At 47.3% G+C, this 21,094-nt stretch overlaps 2 protein-coding genes across 3 annotated transcripts; one reads left to right on the top strand and one right to left on the bottom strand.

Moving 5' to 3' along the window:
* Window positions 1-1,855: 1,855 nt before the first annotated feature.
* On the bottom strand, window positions 1,856-4,794 carry LOC100832979 (probable NAD(P)H dehydrogenase (quinone) FQR1-like 1). 2 transcript variants are annotated; one of them, XM_010236449.3, is made up of 3 exons: window positions 4,578-4,793; window positions 3,825-4,431; window positions 1,856-2,434 (listed from the first exon to the last, which is right to left on the bottom strand). In XM_010236449.3, the coding sequence occupies exons 2-3, from the start codon at window positions 4,355-4,357 to the stop codon at window positions 2,206-2,208; spliced, it is 762 nt and encodes a 253-aa protein (XP_010234751.1). In that variant the 5' UTR covers window positions 4,358-4,431; window positions 4,578-4,793; the 3' UTR covers window positions 1,856-2,205. The 2 variants fall into 2 exon arrangements, with proteins under 2 accessions (XP_010234751.1, XP_014755524.1); XM_014900038.2 differs by having other exon boundaries at window positions 3,825-4,794.
* A 10,195-nt stretch (window positions 4,795-14,989) lies between these two features.
* LOC100844585 (G-type lectin S-receptor-like serine/threonine-protein kinase At2g19130) lies at window positions 14,990-17,951 on the top strand. Its single transcript, XM_010236447.3, has one exon. It carries the CDS (start codon window positions 15,000-15,002, stop codon window positions 17,622-17,624), a length of 2,625 nt encoding a protein of 874 aa, XP_010234749.2. The 5' UTR covers window positions 14,990-14,999; the 3' UTR covers window positions 17,625-17,951.
* The last annotated feature ends 3,143 nt before the right edge of the window (window positions 17,952-21,094 follow it).

The following is a 21,094-nucleotide window of genomic DNA, read 5'->3' as shown; positions in this document are numbered from 1 at the left end:
ACCCCTATTTTAGAGACGCCTTTAATTTATAGTTTTCTTTTATTTGCCGGAGCTTGGCCGCTGGGCTGGCTGAATGGTATTTCAGATTTCATAGTTTTGCTAAGTCGTCTGTCTTTAGTTGGATGTGGCTATTTTTCTGTCACCTGATTTTTAAGTAAATGATCCTAAATCTCAGCTGACATATCAAAACCGTTGGATTAAAATCTTAGAGTTGTATTCACTTTTCCCTCTTCCACGTGCTACCGTTGGATTAAGATTTGACGGTTAAACATGTGGAATGTCGACTGGCCTCGAACTAAAAAACATGATACTTCTCAAGACTAAATTGAACGGAACCACCACATTTCAGTGACTTATTACGAAAATCACCGGTTTTGCTAATTTTCGCGCAGAACCACCGCAATTCAGTGAAGTTGTTGCACATAGCACTAATTCTGTCGATTGTTCCGTATAAACGCGTTTCTGACCGACCGATCCCACATGTCAGGTTGAGTGGGCCGAACTGATGTTAACGCCGTCTGTGAGAGCCACTTGGATTACTCCCTCTCTCTTCTTTCTCTCCGGCGAGCAGCCACGTGGACAGCTCCAGCGCGCGCAGCTCCGAGATGCCGTCTAGGCAAGCAGAAGCGGCTAGCTCCCCGCCCCCTTCTCTTCCTCCCTGCTGTCTCTCTTCTCTCGCAACCAAGCAGCGGTGGCGCGCGGAGCAGGGCGCTCGCGGCGGCACAGGAGAGAAGGGGCAGCGCGCGGAGCGGGGCGGCGCATGCGGCTGCAGGCAGGAGCAGCGGTGGCGCGCGGAGCGGGGCGCTCGCGACGGCAGAGCTGCTGCAGGCAGGAGTAGCGGCAGACAGGAGCGGCGCGCGCAGGCTGCCGGCAGCAGCGGCGGAGCGCGACGGTGGCGATGGGGCGGCGCGCGCTACTGCAGGCAGGAGCGGCCGTAGGGAGGGGGGCCGCGCACGGCGGCAGGCAGCAGGGGCGGCGGCAGCACGGAGGGGCGCGCATGGCCAGGCGCGCAAGCAGCGACGCGTGGGGAGGCTAGGGCGGCGGCGGGCAGCAGCGGCGGTAGGGGCGGGGGGCGGCAGCAGCGCGGAACCAGGCAACGCGGGGGGATGCAGCGAAGACACGCGGTGGCGGACCAGCAGCGCCGCGCGGGGCGGCGCGCGAGGCGGCCGGCGCTGATAGGGAGCAAGGGCGAGCGGATGCACTAGTAGGAGGAGGATGATGGTGGGGCCTGTAGTCAGCGGGAGAGGAGAAAGGCTTCTACAGACCTGGCTAACGGACGGCGTAACGCCGGCTCGGCCTGGTCAACCTGACATGTGGATCCGGTCGGTCAGAAACGCGTTTATACGGAGCAATCGACAGAATTAGTGCTATGTGCAACAACTTCACTGAATGCGGTGGTTCTGCGCGAAAATTAGCAAAATCGGTGGTTTTCGTAATAAGTCACCGAAATGTGGTGGTTCCGTGCAATTTACTCTACTTCTCAATATCAAACCCGTTTTTAATTAGACATAAGTCTACATGATTTGCCCTTGGAACTTAATCCAATGATTGCATTAGTGAGTGGGAATGACGTGTAGACCATAATCCAACGGTTCTAGTGCGTTGATTGAGATTTAACCCTGTTGCTTAAAAAATCACGCGTCTGAGATATAGCCGCACTCTAAAATAAAACTTCGCTTGAGAAATAAAAATATCTTTGTGAATTCTAAAATAAAAAAAGACTCCTAAGAAGCAAAAAAATTGCCTACAAAAACAGAACCAGGGCATTTCATAAGGAATGTTCAACTTGTGCATGAATTTGGGAAAATCTCACATTCCAGACAGGGCATCAGTAGCGAAGGGTGACAAAGAAAAATAAATAAACATGCTCTTCTTCAGAAAACAAAGTACTAGCAATAAGCTTTGCACACAATCTTTCACATCAATCAGTTCAATCCCCACAGCAATTCAGAAGAACCCACAAGTTCCAAACGGGACCTTATTTTCCAAATGCACAATAAAAAATATTTATGTCAACAGATGTACAAATAAACCTCAACTTAATTATATGATGACTACTTCGACAAACACTATGACCGCAAGCTGTGCACATATATGGGCGATAGGAACATGTGTAGCTGAAGAGGAAAACAATAGCTGATCAATGGTGTGTCGCTGACTGGCTGCACAGGGATGGATGGTTCATCTGCTAGATCCGGCTCTGCCTCAGACCTGAGCGAGCTTCTTCACGAAGGCAGCCATGTATCTGCCCTGGTGCTCGGCAAGGGAAAGCTCTGCCTCGCTGGGCTGCCTGCTGCCGTCGCCAGCAAAGACTCCAGCACCGTAGGGGCTGCCTCCTCTGATGTCATCCATGTTGAACATGCCAGAGCCGAAGGTATAGCCGATTGGGACGAAGAGCATCCCGTGGTGCACCAGCTGGGTGATCGCCGTCCAACTGCAGTGAACAACCAAAGCATATATGGCCAGTCAGTGAAAGACAAGCAGAGTGAGTGAACACACAGACTGAAAACCAACGGAAGCAGATAAAGAGTACAGAAGCATTTCAAACAAATTACTAGGCAGCGGGCATAAACTGATACATTCAACTTTTACTGACATGAGAACACAGCACAATCATGACAAGGTAATATTTATTTTGAAATCAAGAGAGGTAAAACCAGCTAATGCTTTCCTCTATGCTAATTGATTTTCATCATCACCTGTCATGTTAGAGATGGATTGTATCAGGCATGGTGCAGATAAACTACTTAGAGCAAAATGAATTTTCTCTGCTATCACAGGAACTCCTGAACGCTATATCTGTTGTCCATGTTTATCATGGCTAACAGATTGTAAATCTGACGGCTCGTTCTTAGCATGGGCACTAGGTTGAACAGTAGCACAACCAATGCTGATTAGGTACAAGCCTAGAAGTAGTCTGGTACCATGACATTAACTCATGGATCCCTTTTGTACATATCACATCCAGTGTCCTATTATCCTTAAATGCATCCACGGTCACTCTATCTCTTTTGTTAATAATCTCACAGTACAGAGCCATAATGATTTAGTTGTAAAGAAAACAGTGCATTAGCAATTTAAATAGTAGATACTATTAGTATGGCACCTCATTGCCATATTGTGTCACCACCATGATCTGTACATGTTAGTTTATGATATTAACTTGATTTTGATGCCCCTGAGGACAATTTACGTGAAATTTGTCAAGACACCAATGTGCACTCTGGCTGGAAATTGTGTATGTTGAACTCCCCTTTCAGTCAGATTCCCCGCCTAGTTTGTGGTGAACACACAAACAATATGGATGGATGGAGTCCAAGAGCAAATGATCTAACGTTGACATCATGCTGAAAATTCAGGCTTTCGAAGGACCAACAAATCAATCTTCAGAACAAAGTACAAGAGAATATGATGTTAACAAAAATAAAGAACTTGTTCATGGATTGCTTATTGCAAACACAGACGGTATGCCAATGACACCTTATGGGCTGAAGAAGCACTTAAAAACACCACCAAAATCAGAAGTTCCTCACAGTGCACTGATTAGAATTATGTTGATGTATCCACCTTAAGGTTCAGTTTAGCACCTAAAATACCTACTATATGACATTTGTCCATTCAGTTCAACACCTAAAAATACCTAACATGTGATAATTAATTCCATGAATGGAAGAGGAAGTGTTCCAATATTGTCTACTCCGTACTTTAAATAACCAAATCAACGGTACCAATCTTGAGTGCATCATAACGAGCACTACCATAAAGATGAAATAGTTGATAGATTAATTAATTCATATGTGCAGAAAAGGCGATGATATGCTTACGCAGTGGTCTCCTGGCCGCCGCCTTGGGTGCCGGTGCTGACGAAGAAGCCGGCGGGCTTCCCCGCGAGCCCCTGCTTCTCCCAGAGGGAGCCCGTGGAGTCGAAGAAGGCCTTCATCTGCGCGGCCATGGCGCCGTACCTGGTCGGGAACCCGAACAGCACCCCGTCAGCCTCCTCCAGGTCGGCAGGCGCTGCGATGACCGGGACGGCGGGGTCCTTGTCCGGCGCCTGCATCTTCTCCAGCACCTCCGGCGAGAGCGTCTCCGGGACCCGCCGCAGGACGACCTCCACCCCCTCCACCGCGCCCGCCCCCGCTGCCGCATGACGCGCCAGCGCCTCCACGTGCCCGTACATCGAGTAGAATACGATGTACAGCCGCAGCGTCCGCCTGGGCTCCTCAGCCGCCGAGTCCAGGGCCTCCTCGGGCGCGTCCCGCGGCACCGCGGCGGCGGATGACGACGAGGGCGCGGCGGCGACGGTGGTAGCCGGCGGCTGGCGCTTCTTGCTGGGGACGCAGCCGCCCCCCTTGCCCATCTCCGGCGCCGGGGGAACCACCAGTCAAGTCAACCCCCTGGATGCCAATTCACCTTCAACTAGGCCCAAGAAGCCTGCATCAAACCAGAGAGCCGGCAATTCAGTAACACCTCCCGCAAATCCTGGCTCCTCCGAGAGAATATCGGATCTGGGCCAGCAACATGCACGCGAATTGCGAATTTGGGAATGCGATCTTGGGAACAGCTGAGAGAAGAGAGACCTGGGAATTCCGTAATATATTTACTTCCTCCTCTTGCTCCTGGGGAGACGGTCAGGTGGAGTGTGCCGGGGGAGAAGACAGACTGGAGAGTGGTGGAGCGAATGGAGGTGCCAAATGCCAGCTCCTCAGGGAGCGAGGAAGGAGAGGAGAGGTAGGCAGATCGTTGGAAAAAAGACTGCCTGTCACTGTATCACTGGTTCAACGCCGGTTGAATGGGATAGGTTCACGGAGAATGAGAACAGTTCATTTTTTATGCGATGCTAATCTATACTACTTATAAAATCACCAACATTTTCTTTTCTAGGTTTACCCCACAAAAAACACGCAAACCATTCTCACCTCACAATTACTAAACAATTAGGCCCACTAAATCAGAACTAACATAGCTTTTACACTCCAAATTTTTTTCTGTGTACGCTTAGCGTTTAATTAACATCCGACATACTCTGTCACCCGACTCCGATCCGCACGAAGCATCTTCCCGCATCCCTTCGCGCCCGCCGCCACCCTCGCTGCTCTCCCGCGTCGGGCCCGCTCAACGCCGCCGCCAAGCGCGCGCCCGCCTTCCAGAGCCCACCGCATCACGCCCCCCCCCCCCCCCCCGCTTCTGCCCTCCCACATACGTTGTCCAACCGCGCCTCCACTCCATCACGCGCCGCCATCGCTCCGCTGCCCCCGCCTCTGCCCTCCCGCGCCTGCTGCCCTCGCCGGCACCGAATCCCCCCGCCTTGCCCCGACCAGCAGCTGCCGACTCATCTGCGCGGGTGCCCAGTCGCCGTCGCGTTTGTCAACGCTCGTGGACTTCGTACCGCCGCGTCCATCTCGCAGCCCCGCGGCTGAATCCCCTGCCTTGCCCTGACCCGAGTCTCGACGCCAGACTCCTCTTGCCTCCCCCGCCTTACCCTGACCTGACGCCTCCCCTTCCTTCTTTGCTTCTGGGATGCACGGACTGGGCTCATCAACTCCTTGGTTTTCATGTTTAGCCAATCTCCACCCTTGCTGGTTCTGTAAACTCCGTGTTTGACAGAATGCCATAGTTTCCATGCATTTTGTAGTACGTCTCTACTATCTTGCTGTGAAGTTTTGTTTTAAAATTATTGTACGGGGTATTATTAGTTGGATAATTAGCTGGTGCCTGACATCTAAACATAGAGCCGCAATCGCAGTTTATTATCCATGTATGCAAAATCGTACATTCAGGCTTAAACCAGATTACATTATGGGCAATTTTGCATGTCGAGCTGGAAGATTTCAGTATTCCTCCGTCTAACAAAGGATGTCTCAACTTTGACTAAATTTGAATGTATCTATACATGACTTAGAGATACATTCAAATTTTGAGAAAAAACTTGAGACATCTTTTGCTGGACGGAGGGAGTATCTTATTTTATTTACGGTGATTTTCTCTAAGTACCTTGCATTTTCAAGTATAATTTTAAGCATGGTGGCGCAGTGGTAGTCCTTCAGAAGGATCATGTGCATTCTCACCCGTCGATGGATGGCACAGAGTTAGAGATGGTACTTTAGAGTTTGGGTTGAGAAATTTGATATATTTCATGTTTCGTGTGCCTACATGAGCAATGGTCTCCACAATTCCTATTTTTGGGTTCACATAGTATATTTTTTCAAGCATGAATGACTGAATTCTATGTCCTGTATAATATGTAGGGCTAAGAAGATGGCATGAGTGTATTTCTGGCACTGAAGCGCCGTAGCAAAAAGGGATTGACACGTTATAGGACAAGGTATATCGGCTCCTCTCGTGAAGTTATTTTTCCATTCATGTATTTTAAATATGTCTTCATTTTCAAGTGGATGAATGCATGTCTTCATTCTGATGTGGAGCACATATTAATTCAATTTCAGTTCCTAACATTCACAGGGATGACAAAAAACACATTTTCTGAAGAAATTGTCCGTGATCTTTGGAGTAGGGAGAAGCCGGCCGATAGGGATCCAATATTTAGTGTTTTCTCAGTTTACTAATTTACAAGTCTAAAACACTTGTTTTGGTGTCTTTTTCATTAGGTAAAATACAATGAAAGGTGTAGATAATCGATTGAGAGCAGGAGCCGCATTTTCTAAATATACCCTATTATTGCTTGATCAGTTCAGTCTTGAGGTAGCTGCAAGTTGTAAATATGGAATCTTGTGGACTATAAATAGGATTTCAATAGATCATGAAGGACTGCAGTTTCCGTAAATGTTCCATGCAAGTGAGAATTCACATAACACACAAACCATATTATAGACAGGAAATGCAGACATGAATTCAGTTCTCAATTTGGCCAAACAACAATATTCGGATCAAATTTCACTTGGTCATAACTTTTTAATTTTTCAGTCAATTTGACGTGGAATCTGAGGGCATTCTTTAGTCCGGTTGGTGCAAATAATCTCACAGCAGTTTTCTATTTCCCTTGCAGCATTCTTGCTTCTTCTTCTTTTTTGCCAAGATTGATGTTTCTTGTTAATGATTTAGCTTCTGTTAATTAGCAGCAAGCGGCAACTGAGGTGATATCTCACTCTTTTCCCTGCAACAAAATTTGAGACTGGAGTTGTTTTTTCACATGTTGAGTAGATGTGTCAGGTGAGATGTGATAACATCATGTGTTAAAAAAATCATGTATCCTTAATTGGTTCAGATTTGATGATTTTGAATATTTTCTATGTTCGAATGAGATTGATTCTACTTCAGTGTGTTAGGGTGCATGTTTACTTATCATCATCATGGTTTAGATTTGATGATTTTATGAAGAAAAAAAATGCGGGCATCTTTTTAGGCTCAATTTTAGCATTTTGGTTTAAAAATAAGATAGACAAAAAAACTATAGAAAGACGAGTCATCATATAAAAAAGGTAATTTAAAAAGTTGCCATGTATTGTGGAGACGTGCATTGCACGTGCAAGCTCACTAGCAGTAGAGTAAAATTCAAAAATTCTTTACGAGGCTTTCGTTCCATCTAATCTAAACTGCAGCTAACCCGGACCCTTTTTTCTCATGACTCTGGCAATAGGCTGCTGGACTACAACAAAAAACAATTTGCTAAAAATTGGGGCCATCTCTTGATGATCATTATTGTCTTGTTAACGTTTAAGATGCTGATATGATTATGTTTATGATTTATGTACTCCCTCCGTCCCATACTAAGTGACTCAACTTTGTCTAAATATAAACGTATCTATATACTAAAATACGTATACATACATGTAATATTTCGGCACTTAATATGGGACGGAGGGAGTATTAGTTTTCTAAGAGTTTTTCTTCTTACTAAATAGTGCTCGTGGTTTGATACGGTTATGCAAAACAAGGTAAATTTGCAGATAACAGCCACGTAACAATTCGGTGCAAGAATTTAGCGACAAAATGATACTCACCCATTTCCGCTTCGTTGGGCGGCCAAAACAATTCCATAAATCCAAAATATTGAGTGTGCCAATGACTTCGCTTGAAAGGCCGAGCAAGTTAATTGCAGGAGCGAGAAGAAGAGCGGCCGACTGTTGCAACTTTGCACACACGGGTGACATTTCCATAGTAAAAGCACGGATGCAGACATGTTACTAATCTATGTTACTAGAAAAGTAACATATTGAACGATGCTATGCGTACGACATTTCTTGTCCGTTCATTGTACGACACTCTGCATTGAACCGTTCATATGGTTGTAGGAAGTACATGTCACCGGTCCATAATAAGTTAATCCAGCACACTTATTATGGATGTTTATTTTAACTCCAATTCTCCATATTAAAAGGGTTAGCATTACTAGCCAGCACAATACCCAAACCACACAAGTGCTCCATGTCAATACTTCCTTTTGGAGTGAACACCAGGGGATGTTGGTTGGTGTGTGCGCCTTCTAGAAGACCTTTGGCGAGCAGGCAGCCGCCCTGCTGCTTTGTCCATTGTTCTGGATGCACCGTGCTCCTGCCTAATAGGCAGAGATGGGCAGTTCTTTTGTCACCATTGATCAAGGTCATATTTGCATGATATTTGCCTACCTTTTGGCACCATTTTAGTCTCTTTTTGCCTCAAAACTGAATGCTATAAGTACAATATGTGATCAAATGAGCAAATTTACACTTTGATTTATATTTCCTGCAGATCGGTGCGAAAAGGCACACTTTCTCCTAATTTTGCACAAGCTGCAAATGAAGCTTTATTCTTGAGGACCTGAGCATAAAGAATACAAGAAAGCAAGAGCTTATATGAAGAGAAAAAGATCTACTTGTGGGAGAGGAAGAAAAGTAGAAGGGCTAGAATGCATAATAGCCAGAGGAGTGGGGATTGAAATCCCTAACTATTCACGTACGAAGCCTCAGGCCTGCCATACTTCCCCTCCCTCTCCCTGCTGCTGCTCCACCAGCGGCCGCCGCGGCGGCCAGGCCGGCGACGCGCCGTGCCACCAAGTTTGCTGCTGCCCCGTGCCCCCGACCTGCTGCTGCCTCTCCTCCACGTCGCAGGGCAGCAGCTGCAGCCCATCTCCTCGTCTACATCAACAGCAAGCTGCAGCTCCTCCATGATTCGCCAAGCTGCTGAGCTTCTTCCCTTCTCCGGCGAAGAACAAGTGACTCCGGCGAGCACGAAGAACAACCTAAGTTTCTTCCCCTTCTCCAACTTGTGCTGCTCCTTCACCTTGGGTTAATCCCCATCTAATCCCTCCCTTTTCTCCTTCTTTCCTTGTTGTTTCTGTGAATTGCGTGGAGAACTTGATTCCGATTGCAAAGTGTTCGTTGTAATGCTCACATGGATTAGGAACAAATTTCATTCTATCCATGTCTTCTCCTCTGCTAATCTTGTCTAGTTCTTGAATTGTGATGGATTTGTGTGAGCTATTGCATCATCACCTGAGATTGTGACTACATAATTGTACTTGTTCTGAGATCTGTTTATGCTTTGTACAAGTGAGTGTGGTTTAATCTTCTGTCATAATATATATGTGTGTGCTGCCATGTTATGTACTATATCCCTTTCCCAAACAACTTGCTTCTTCTTTCTTATATGTTTGCTTGTGATTAATTTGGGTGCCTAGTAATTAATTTCTGTCCACTGCTACTTCTATTAACGAAAATCACAAAAATATTGTTCATTGCTGCATTGTTGTCTTTATTTTTGGTTCAAATATTACCCTTTATGATTGATTCACCTAGCTTTAGTCCTAACTCAATTGTAGATCGCCTAGTCCCTGTGAAGAACACGACGACCCGCAGTTTTGGAGGGAATACCCAGTGATGTTTTACACTCGATCAACCATCAAACCCTCGTTCGGTCCACGCGGAACTTGGCGCATGAGTGGATTGGATGCGCTATCATTGCCTAATAAAGCGCATCTTATCATATCCTTCACTAAACAAAACAACCTACCTCCATACTACCTGTTGATGTCGAGATTAGACTGCTAGCTCGAGCCTCCTAGGGGAAAACAATAGTTGAATTTGTTCCTAGGCGACTAGATGAGACAAGAATTTTACGGAAATCTCACACGTGACATTTTGGCAATGTTTCTTGTAGCCTTGTCGGGATGCTGTGATGTAGGAGTACGTCGATCGCTGTTTACATTCGTCACGTACATATGTCTCCGTATGAATGGAAAGGGAAGCTAGGAGGAGGCTACTAGCAGGCAGTGCCAACTGCCAAACCCCCAGACACGATCATTTGCAGCCGGCCGCACCATCCAAAGGGAAAGCACGATCGTTTGCAGCAAGATTGATCAAGTCGACGTTGCTAAAAGAGCCGAAGGTGCTCAGTCAAAATTATGCTGCACTGTGCTTACGTACGCTGTCCAAGCAAAAGTTCCTTCCAGGATTTTTTTTATTTTTCTAGGTCTAGTTCGTTGCTAGCTAGCTGGGTGCGTTCCCTTACACAGGCTAGTTCCTCAAACAATAACAATTTTACCGAATATTTTTTATATAGAACAATCGACCATTTTTTATAGAATGTGTTACTATAATGAAGCCACAACATTTAAGGATTTGATATTAGATAACCACAACTTTTGAAACAAAAATCACATAAACATAAAGTTGCCGGAAATGACCACTCATTTACTGGAGAAATTTTCCAAATAATACTGAAATTAAATTTACTTTACAAAATAAGAAGAATAAGCACACAATACTATATGTGTATGGTAAGACTATGCCGAAGCTATACATGTGGTCAGCTATTTAAATGCATATTAATCCAACAACATCTATCGGGCATGGTAACGAGAACCCTGCCTTTCAACGCCACAATGACTTTTGTGACAGCCGATAGGGTCTATAATCTATCTAGGATCCTCAACAAGCGTCCGCCCAAAGGCTGGACAAACGGATGTGACACCAAATGAGCGAGCAGAACACTTTTCTTGCTTGAGGCACCACCACCATGTTGGAAAGAACCGAAGTGTAAAATGGTTATGATCACCTAAAAACTGCTTGTGTGAAAATTCTTCGTGTGTGTTCTGTTTTAGCCTAGGTTCATCCTACCAAAAAGTTGTCCAGCCAAGATTTTGCTTTCCAACGAATTGGCCAACATTAACAAGAAAAATAAATTGTTGTGTGAAAGGAAACATTAGCATGCCACTGAATTGAAACCATACAAACAACGATCAACTATTTAGTTTTGACAAAAAATAATAATGAGACACAATTTAGCCATAATCTAAACACATCCTAGACTCATCAAACAGAAGACCGACATCCATCGTCATACGGAGGGGGCGCTAGCTAGACTATACATGATGATGATTCCGTACAAAGAATACTGAAGGTCAGGTTTGAACATTCGTACCCGCAAAAAAAAAAAAAGGTTCGAACATTCGCACGGTAGAAGCCCAGGCCTATCCAGGAGAGCTTTATAAACACAAACATTCTAATTAGCTAGGATGGTTGAGTGGTCTAAGGCGCTAGACTCAAGTTTTGGTCCTCTTACGAGGGGTGTGGGTTCAAACCCCACTTCTGACAGCCGATTTAGCATCTTTTCGTTAGAGTTTCTTCTTTAGATTTTCTTTTTGCTTTTTTTCATTTTACATTTGCCGCCTCTTACTTGAAAAATCAGTTGGAAGGAGAAAAATCTTATGCGGCCGGAGCTCCTATGACCTGTGCTGGACCGATCGATCATCCTTCTTTTTGAGCCTCAACTCCCATGCAGAGATTTCCAACTCCTCTAAACACACCACTAGGCCAGATGGCTGCCCATCCATTGGGTCCAGCCTCAAGTTGTACCATCCGGGTCGCATAAGATTTTCTTCCGAAACACCAATGGTAAATATATATATATATATATATATATATATATATATATATATATATATATATATATATATATATTCATGCGAGTCCGCCCTCACTTAATTTCACCTGCTTACAACTTGTAAAATCAAAATAATAGTTTTAGCTGATTTTCTGCATGTTTTTACCACTTCGCGAGCAGAATTTTGTATAATTTATTGCCGATGAAAACTGCAGGGGCGATTCTATTAATTAAGAGTTGGGAAATACAAGGGCATAGACTTTAAAGTTTTTTTGGTAGCCCAACTGGTTTTTTTTAGAAAATACTGGCTTGGTTTGGTCTTTAACATTCCGACAGGATGATATCAGGCCGAAACCCATGAGCTAGGTCAGAACAAGATGGGCTATATATAGATAGTTATTCGGCCCAGGAGCGGTTTCTCTCTCTGTCCAATTCTGCAGCAGAAAATCTGAAACTGAATTCGCCGCTTCCTGGCCGTCCCCATGCTTGTTTTCTGATTTTGAGTTAACTAGCAGAGTGGCCCGCGCAAATGCGCGGGCGACCACTTACTTATTTTATGATTCAAATTTTCATATGAGTAGAAGATTTGTGTGGTTCATTTTAAATTATGTGAGTTCAGATAATCAGGATAGGACATGAAATTCGTAATTTTAAAGAAGTTTGAGGAACCTCATGACTACCCGAGTGTCTTTCCGTTGATGGAGCACTATAATATATCCATCTGATTCGTTACTCATGATTAAGATAACATTGTCGATATGTATATAAGCAAATGCATTCGAATTGCGGGGATCATCTCATGCCCGTCATGACAGGCGAGGCAGCACGCAGCGCAGACCCCAGCGACGCAGTTAAGCACGTAGGCGAGGCAGGAGAAGACGGCCTAGCGTTTTAGGTAGCTTCCGCCATAGGTGCACTCGTTACCGTCATCCCATCCGAGCACCAAATCCACCTCCTAGTGATTTGTTAACAGAAAGAGTCAGTTGAGATCAAAAAGTTAAGCACTCGCTCCGACTCGTGTAGCCGCCGTCCCTTGCTCCGTCCACTTTGTCCTCTACTCCGACGGGTGAGCCTGCGCGGCGGACGGCAACAAGTGTTTGGAGGGCACCATTGAGCCGAGAGGGGAGACGACACATGACCAAGGGCCGGCTCTGCACGATTGGATGGTGGCGGCGACGGGGCAAGATGCCTTTGTCGGTGCGGGGATCGGCGGTAGCGGCAGCGGTTGGGGTGGCCGCGACGGCTGTTACAACGGAGGTGAAGTAGAGAGCGGCGTCGCAGACTATTCGTGGGGCATGTGTTGATCGTCCTAGATTGGCGGTGACGGCACATCTGCGGCACTGTTCGTCGCTGGCGGTGCTGCTTGTCCAGGGCCAAGTTGAGAAAGGCGGCAAGAAGGTGGCCCCGGTGGTGGGCTGGTGGCGCAGGTGGTCCTGATCCTAAATTTGGCAGCGATGTAGAGTTCAGATATGCCAAGAGAGGACGAAGAAAGATGGGTTGGGGAAGGGTCATTTTTCTCCCTTCTGATACTAATATGGGGAACGGACGATCAATTCTTTTTTTTTCAGCAGTGGGGATCGATCCTTGAATCTTAGGCACAAAGCGAAACGCTTATAGCTAGCTGACACGTTGATCATCACGGGTCCACATAACGGACGGCCAGATATTTTCATAGCTCTTATCCAACGATCAGAATAATTGAGATGGTGTGGATTCAACGATGTATGCCCTTCTCGGTACTCCTGGTATTACTTTTAGTATAATAAGATAAAAGTGGGGCAGTTTACTCAAGAAAAAAAGAGTCACGCCCCACGCCCATGCCGCCCCGTCTCAAGCGTGTTCAGGTCAGTCCCGCTTTATATGCCGGCCAGAGCATTTGAGGTCAGTCTCAAGTGCGTTAATTAATCAGATGCCACCACGCTATGAATTACTCCTGAACAAGAGTCAAAAAGCTACTCTTATTTTAACTCTTAACGGACCCTGCACGAAAGCTAGAAAGGGAATGCAACCAACCAAATTAGCAGGCATGGTGCAAAGGCAGGAAATCTGTTTGCACGTACGTCACCATGTAAGACTCCTAGCTCACTCTGGCGACCGCTCGAAGCAACCGGACCCGTTCGTTGAACACCAACCATTGCACCCGTTCTCCCCGTACGTTCTCACCATACGTGTTCTCTCTTGTCCTTTTTTATGCCTTCAAGTCGATCATATCCTTCTTCAAAAAAAAAAGTCGATCGTATTCCGGGCGGCCGTAACAAACATTCTATAGTTAATATTTGTGAGAATTGACCATTTGTAGAATTTTTTGTCGCAAGAGATTTTTTCTTTAGGGAATCGCAAGAGAAAATGACTGCGCAGTTGCACTATGTATTCAGGTGACGCGTTAGGCTGGCTTATTTTACACGAGAAAATCATTGTCTGGCCAATGACTGGATTTCGAGCCAATTGATCATACATTCGTATGCCCGTATTATAATTAATTCAATTGATCAATTGAGTATTTAGTAACAGAGGGAGTAGGTATCTAGACTTTGTTATGCTAAAGAGTAAAATACACCACTAGTCCATGAACTCGGTAAAAATGAACACTTTAGTCCACGAACTTGGAAAATGCACACTTAAACCCGTAAACTGGGATTACCGTGTCACTTTAGTCCAAAAACGATTCCACGAGGCTTAAACATGCCACATGACCGCCACGTCGGCGGCCAGGACCGCGGGCTGCTACTCGATTTTCTCAGGATTTGTTTTTTTGCAAAATCACCATGTCCGAGCGCCCATGAGGGGCAAGGCAGCCGCGCCCAGACGGAGATTCTGGGGCCGTGAGAACCACGCCGTTTATGCCGCTGCCTCGCCTAAGGTCGCTATCAAGCCCACAATGCTCAATTTTGACGAGAGGACGCCGGTGAAGGGGTCGCCGAAGCCGACATGGCGCCCACGTGGCGTGTTTAAGCCTCGTCCAATCGTTTTTGGACTAAAGTGACACGGTTGTCCCAGTTTAGGGGTTTAAGTGTGCGTTTTTTGATTTTGTGGACTAAAGTATTCATTTTTGTCGAGTTCATGAACTGGATGTGTATTTTACTCTACGCTAAATGCCAGCCACGAAATGTTTCTACTTTTGTTCCACTAAAGGATTCACAAAATCCAGTTGTCGAACAAATCAAAATATAACCAGCTACTGAATGTACATGAGTCATCCATATGTCAGACCTTGTGTTCGCACGCGAGATCGTCGTACATATAGCTGCCTGCGTACAAACGCGATAGGAACTGCGTGCCTCGCCATCTCTCCTCCCGGAGCATATCCGATCCACCTGCAAATTAACATGTCACTGATCGTCGTCGCAGCCGTCGCGTTTTGCTTGGCTCCATGTCTCGTGGCAGCGGCGGACACCGTGTCGGCGCGGCGGCCGCTGCGGGGCAACGACACGGTGGTCTCGGCGCAGGGCAAGTTCGAGGCCGGCCTCTTCAGTCCTGGCAGCTCCGGCCGGTTCTACCTTGGTATCTGGTACAAGAACATCCCCGTCCACACAGTCATCTGGGTCGGCAACCGCGCGAGCCCACTGTCCAACGCCACATCCGCCGAGCTCCGGGTATCCCCTGACGACGGCAACCTCGAGCTCGTCGGCTTCACTGCAGACGGCTCGGCCGCGCCGGGCGTCGTGTGGTCGTCAAATCTGTCTCTGTCGTCTCCGGGGTCCAGCAACAACACCGCGGAGATCCGCGACAACGGCAACCTGGTTCTCCTCGACGGCGGCAACTCCTCCAACGTGCTCTGGCAGAGCTTCGACCACCCGACGGACACGCTGGTGCCGGAAGCGTGGCTTGGGGAGGACAAGCTCACCGGCGTGTACCAGAGGATGACGTCGTGGCGGAACGCCGAGGACCCGGCGCCGGGACTGTTCAGCAACACGATTGACACCAACGGCACCAGCGAGTTCTTCTACTTCTGGAACGGGTCCCGCATGTACTGGCGGAGCGGCGTCTGGACGGGCCGCGTGTTCGCTCTGCTGCCGGAGGCGGTGAACAACGTGCTCTTCAACCAGACCTACGTGGAGACGCCGGCGCACCGGCGGCTCAGCTGGGCGCTCTACGACAACGCCACCATCACGCGCCAGGTCATGGACAACACGGGCCAGGCCAAGCAGTACATCTGGGTGCCCGCCAGCCAGAGCTGGCAGTTCTTCTGGGCCGCGCCCACCGTGCAGTGCGACGTGTACGCCGTCTGCGGCGCCCTGGGCGTCTGCGACCAGAGGAGCCAGCCGTCCTGCCGCTGCCCGCCCGGGCTCGAGCCGGCGTCGGAGAATGACTGGAGGCTCAGCGACTGGACCGGCGGGTGCCGCCGGAGCTCGCCGCTCGTGTGCGCGCGCAACGGGTCGACCACGGACGGGTTCCAGGCGCTGACGAATGTTAAGCTTCCCGACGACCCGCTCGCCCTGGACCACGCCAAGAGCAAAGCAGAGTGCGAGTCGGCTTGTCTAAACAACTGCTCTTGCCAAGCTTACACCTTCTCCGACGGCGGCGGGTGCGCCGTCTGGCACGGCGAGTTCCGCAACCTCCAGCAGCTGTACGCGGACTCCACGGCCTCGGGTTCAGAGCTGCATCTCCGGCTTTCAGAATCAGGACTGCGAGATTTGAGCAGAGGAAGCAAGAAGAAAGGGGGAGTAGAATGGCCTGTTGTTCTTGGCATCGTGTTGGCCTGTGTGGCAGCATTGGTCGCATCGGCGCTGCTAGCCTGGGTTCTTCTTTCCAGGAGGAGACGAAGACTGCGCAACATGGCCAACGAGAAGGGCTCCTCCTTGGCCGTGTACAGCTACGGCGACCTCCGCGCCGCCACCAAAAACTTCTCGGAGCGGCTGGGCGGGGGAGGCTTCGGCTCCGTGTACCGCGGCGTCCTCAAGGACGGAGAGGGAAACAGCACCGAGGTGGCGGTGAAGAAGCTGGAAGGTCTCCGGCAGGGAGACAAGCAGTTCCGGGCGGAGGTGAACACGCTTGGGCGCATCCAGCATGTCAACCTCGTCCGGCTCCTCGGATTCTGCTCGTCGGGCGACGACAAGCTTCTGCTGGTCTACGAGTACATGCCCAACGGCTCCCTGGAAGGCTACCTCTTCAAGGCAGGCAGCTCATGCCCGAGCTGGCGCGACCGCTACGGCATCATGCTGGGCGTGGCCAGAGGGCTGGCGTACCTGCACGACGGCTGCCGGGAGCGCATCATACACTGCGACGTGAAGCCGGAGAACATACTGCTGGACAAGGACCTGTGCGCCAAGATCGCCGACTTCGGGATGGCGAAGCTGGTGGGGAGGGACTTCAGCCGGGCGCTGACCACGATGCGGGGCACCGTCGGGTACCTGGCGCCGGAGTGGATCTCCGGGCTGCCCATCAGCGCCAAGGCGGACGTGTACAGCTTCGGGATGGTGCTCTTCGAGCTCATCTCGGGCCGGCGCAACGCCGACCTCCAGGGTGAGGGCGCCGGGCAAAGCAGTTCATCCGGCGCCGCTGGCGGCGAGGAGGAGGAGGACAGCAATGGGGGCAGCGACGCTGACGCAGGGCGGCGCGTGCTGATGTTCTTCCCGGTGTGGGCGGCGGGGAAGGTGGCCGAGGGGGAAGTGGGCGCCGTGGCGGACCCGCGGCTTCGCGGCGACGTGAGCGAGGAGCAGCTGGAGCGGGCGTGCAGGACGGCGTGCTGGTGCATCCAGGACCAGGAGGAGCACCGGCCTACCATGGCGCAGGTCGTGCAGGCGCTGGAGGGCGTCATCCCCGTCCACATGCCGCCGATGCCACGGGCGCTGCAGAACCTGGTGTAATGCGTGGCAAATGCTCATACAAATCATCTTTGAGATAACTAAGTACGAGTAGTAGAAATGTAGTAGTACTCCGCGGAAAATAGAAGATTTGTAGGAAAAAAACTGTGCTTCTTCTCCGTAACAAATTTTCCGTAAATTTACAAGTAGCAAACATATGGACGCGTTATACTAGTACGCACATAGTGTGAGTGTGAGGTCTACATATATGAACTGACGAACAAATACAGAATTCAGTTATTCGGCAGTAGAACACCAGATCGAATCCTATTGTTACTTGATTACTTACCTTACCTTTGAGTATAAGTGTATAACTTGAGGATTCGGCTATGATGGCCAGGGGACTGATGATGGCACATGATTTAATTAGTTATATCATGAAGTTACAATTAAATTGGAGTTTATATGCACAATCACATGAGAAATAGAAGCATAATGGTTTTGAGGTAATCTGCTGCTCTTGATCGATCGAGAAGCACAGTTGTTTCTTCCTAGAAATCTTCTCTCTCACCAAATCTGTTGGGCATGCTATGAGACACAGAACCGTCAAATGTGTTTGTGAGAGTACCTGTTTCTAAAATAAAATAGATAGTTGATGTTTCCAACGATATTGTTGTCTGTGCGATTTAGGAGGTGGTTCTAATATAATGTTAACATCAAGTTCTACTAATTTGGCAAATATGGTATTGCTTGATTATTTTTTGAATTTTGCCGTCGAGGAGTCTTCTGCTTATTTTTAGGATGATGATTTGGGACTTTCTTGCTATGATGCAAACATATATTTTGAGGCATGACAACTAGTGGCTGCCTTTGCAATTGGCAGCAACAATCCCCTGCCCCTCTGTGGCATGCCCTTACTCTTCATGCAAGGTTGCTCGAAAGCCGTGGTAATGTAGCCGCGCGTGGGCCGTAGTGGCCAATGGGTGTCATCGTGGGTGCTCAACCACTATTTGTGGCAAGACGACCATGGGTCCCATCTCGCATCACTTGGAACTGTCACTGGAAGATGGTTAGTCATGGTGCATCCATTCCGGCGTTGATCTTTCATCTACATGAGTACAATTTAATCTAGGTCGCAATTTGATATCCCATCAAGGCATGGCCCTTCTCTTATGCAACGGAGTTGATACATGAGGCAATCACTTGAGAGTTCTATGGCTGCTCAATAACTTCACTCTATTGATAATGATTGGAGATTTTTTGGCATAAATAATTTGTGCTTGTTTAGTTTGCTTGATTATATTTTAAGGGCTTGCAATCAAACTACCAAATATTGTAAATTTAGCAAAAGAACCCGTGCGATGCTACGGAACAACGGAAAGTGTATCAAGCACGAGCCGGTGGAGGCGAAGTCTGGACATTGATTTTTCGAGATTGATACCGAGATTTTTTGTTTGGGTTCGGATTGATTTCCATACTGAGATGGATACAAAGAATTTTGGATTTCATGCTAAGAAGATTGATTTATTTTAGGACTGTTCGTATTATGTTGTGACAAATTTGGACCGTACGATAACTTTTGGTAAATCTAAACCGTAGAATTTCTGTTACTGAAATCGTGAATAAGACGGGAGGGAAAGAAAATAAGGGGCAATGGCATATTGATTGTAATTTTAACGAAGTTGACCGACCAACTCCGACCAACGGCGCCCACCCATCACCACCGATTCCAATTTAATATATTGTAATAGATTTTGATGATACACATCTCTTCTCACTAGGATTGGGTCACGCCACGCGAGCACACATTTATTTGTTTCTCACAATGGTAAAGCTAGTGCCACCCATGATGACGCCATTCACTTCGAGGTTTCTCACATAGTTAAAAGTTGCCACTAACAAGGGCTTCGAGATTTCTCAGTGATTCTGAGATTCGACAAAAAGATATAACCGTTGTCTTGGACCTCGGCCTGCCTTTAGGCATTCAGTGTCAACCATCATCATCAATGACACTGGTTAAACTTTGTCAATCTACATAGTCCATGATTCGAATCTTTCGTATAGACCACGAATTAGAAGATTGTCTCTTAGTATTTGATGTGCACTAAGACATGTACAATACACGATCTTTAGTGAGGTGTTTATTGTATAAACATTGATGCCCGTTTCTATAGACGACGGATGTTTAATTAGGCATCTAGAAATAATCATTGGTGTTTGATATGGACATGATCACCATGGATACGATCATTAGAACCCTAATTGTTGGTGTATCTAATGACAATTATAATCAGGTGAATTCAATTATTAAATATTTTCAATATGTTACTTTCAAAGAGACGGAGCTACTATCTTGTGTAATCTTATTATGTAGGCATCTTATTGAACTTTACAAGTTCAAAGTGAAGATGAAGTGTGATAGCCTGCAAATGGAGATTCAAAGTGAAGCCTATCAAGTCTACTTTCCAACAAATCAAACGGCACATGATTCGGAGCTTGATAGAGAAAGATATCACGAATTAAAGTTGAATCCGATTCGGGTCCGAACTGTCAGGAGACCCGAATTTGTTTTAATCACCCAGGCCACATCCGGAGTCCAAATCAAGCAAACAAGTACTTGTTGGAAAGTTAATTACAAGACCTTTCCAACAGATCTGGTCCCATCAAGATATTTGACTCGTGCTGACCGTGGAGGACAAAACAAGCTGACGGATATGTTTTTACGTTTCCAAATGAGTTGTAGTTTGTTAGGAAAGTTAGAGATATACTTGATTTCGGCCTCCTCCTCAAGGTGGACGAAAATAGCTCTCCCTACTCCTTTATATACTCCATGTGTTCCCCTAAGGAGCCTTGGATTTTGTTTAGTTAAAAGTTAGCCATCGCTACTACTTCGTGTAATCGCGTGTCTCGGTTAGACCACCTGTTTTACCGCTTTCGGAACCGCAACTTATCGTCTCGTTGAGACATTGGTTTGGTATAGTATATTCGCAATTTCAGATTGCATCCGTTATTTATCTTATTCTTGCTTGTTCTTCGATTGCTTGCAGGAACAAAGACCTTCGTGGTCAGGTTGATCGTGCCCCCGCGTGATCAATAACCCTCTGGAGTCGGTGTATCGATTGCTAAGGCGCCGCCTTCTAGGCCGTAGTCAGATCGTCAACGTCCGATCCTACTCAAATCGAGAGTTATCAATCTCATCAAAAGATCGGGCCACCCCGCAGCCATATCAGTGTTTGAGAACAGTTTAATTTTATAAACACCTATTAGACAATATCCCAGAGAACGCTTAAAACCGTGCATTTGAGAGAGGCCTCAAAGGTGTGCTCATGCGGCACACGGGCACAATGTGTGAACATGTGATCGGTGCTTTATAAAAAGAAAAAAAAGAAAAGTCTATTTTCAACCCTTAACTTGTAGACAAAGTCTGAATCAGACCTTAACTTTGAATCCCTGAATTTCAGACCTCGACCTTACTGATCTAGGTCAATTAAACCCCTTAATCCCGAAAATGGTGTTTGGCGGACTGGTTTTGT

Source organism: Brachypodium distachyon, chromosome 3 (assembly GCF_000005505.3).
Source record: "Brachypodium distachyon strain Bd21 chromosome 3, Brachypodium_distachyon_v3.0, whole genome shotgun sequence".
Lineage (NCBI taxonomy): Eukaryota > Viridiplantae > Streptophyta > Magnoliopsida > Poales > Poaceae > Brachypodium > Brachypodium distachyon.
This window is presented reverse-complemented; position numbering and strand designations above follow the sequence as displayed.

Bases quoted from the DNA above. Each gene is read 5' to 3' on its own strand.
- LOC100832979 (XM_014900038.2), bottom strand. From the start codon at position 4,357: ATGGGCAAGGGGGGCGGCTGCGTCCCCAGCAAGAAGCGCCAGCCGCCG. The intron at 2,435-3,824 runs GTAAGCATATCA...TGTTCACTGCAG, and splicing joins GGCGGCCAGGAGACCACTGC to TTGGACGGCGATCACCCAGC.
- LOC100844585 (XM_010236447.3), top strand. From the start codon at position 15,000: ATGTACATGAGTCATCCATATGTCAGACCTTGTGTTCGCACGCGAGAT.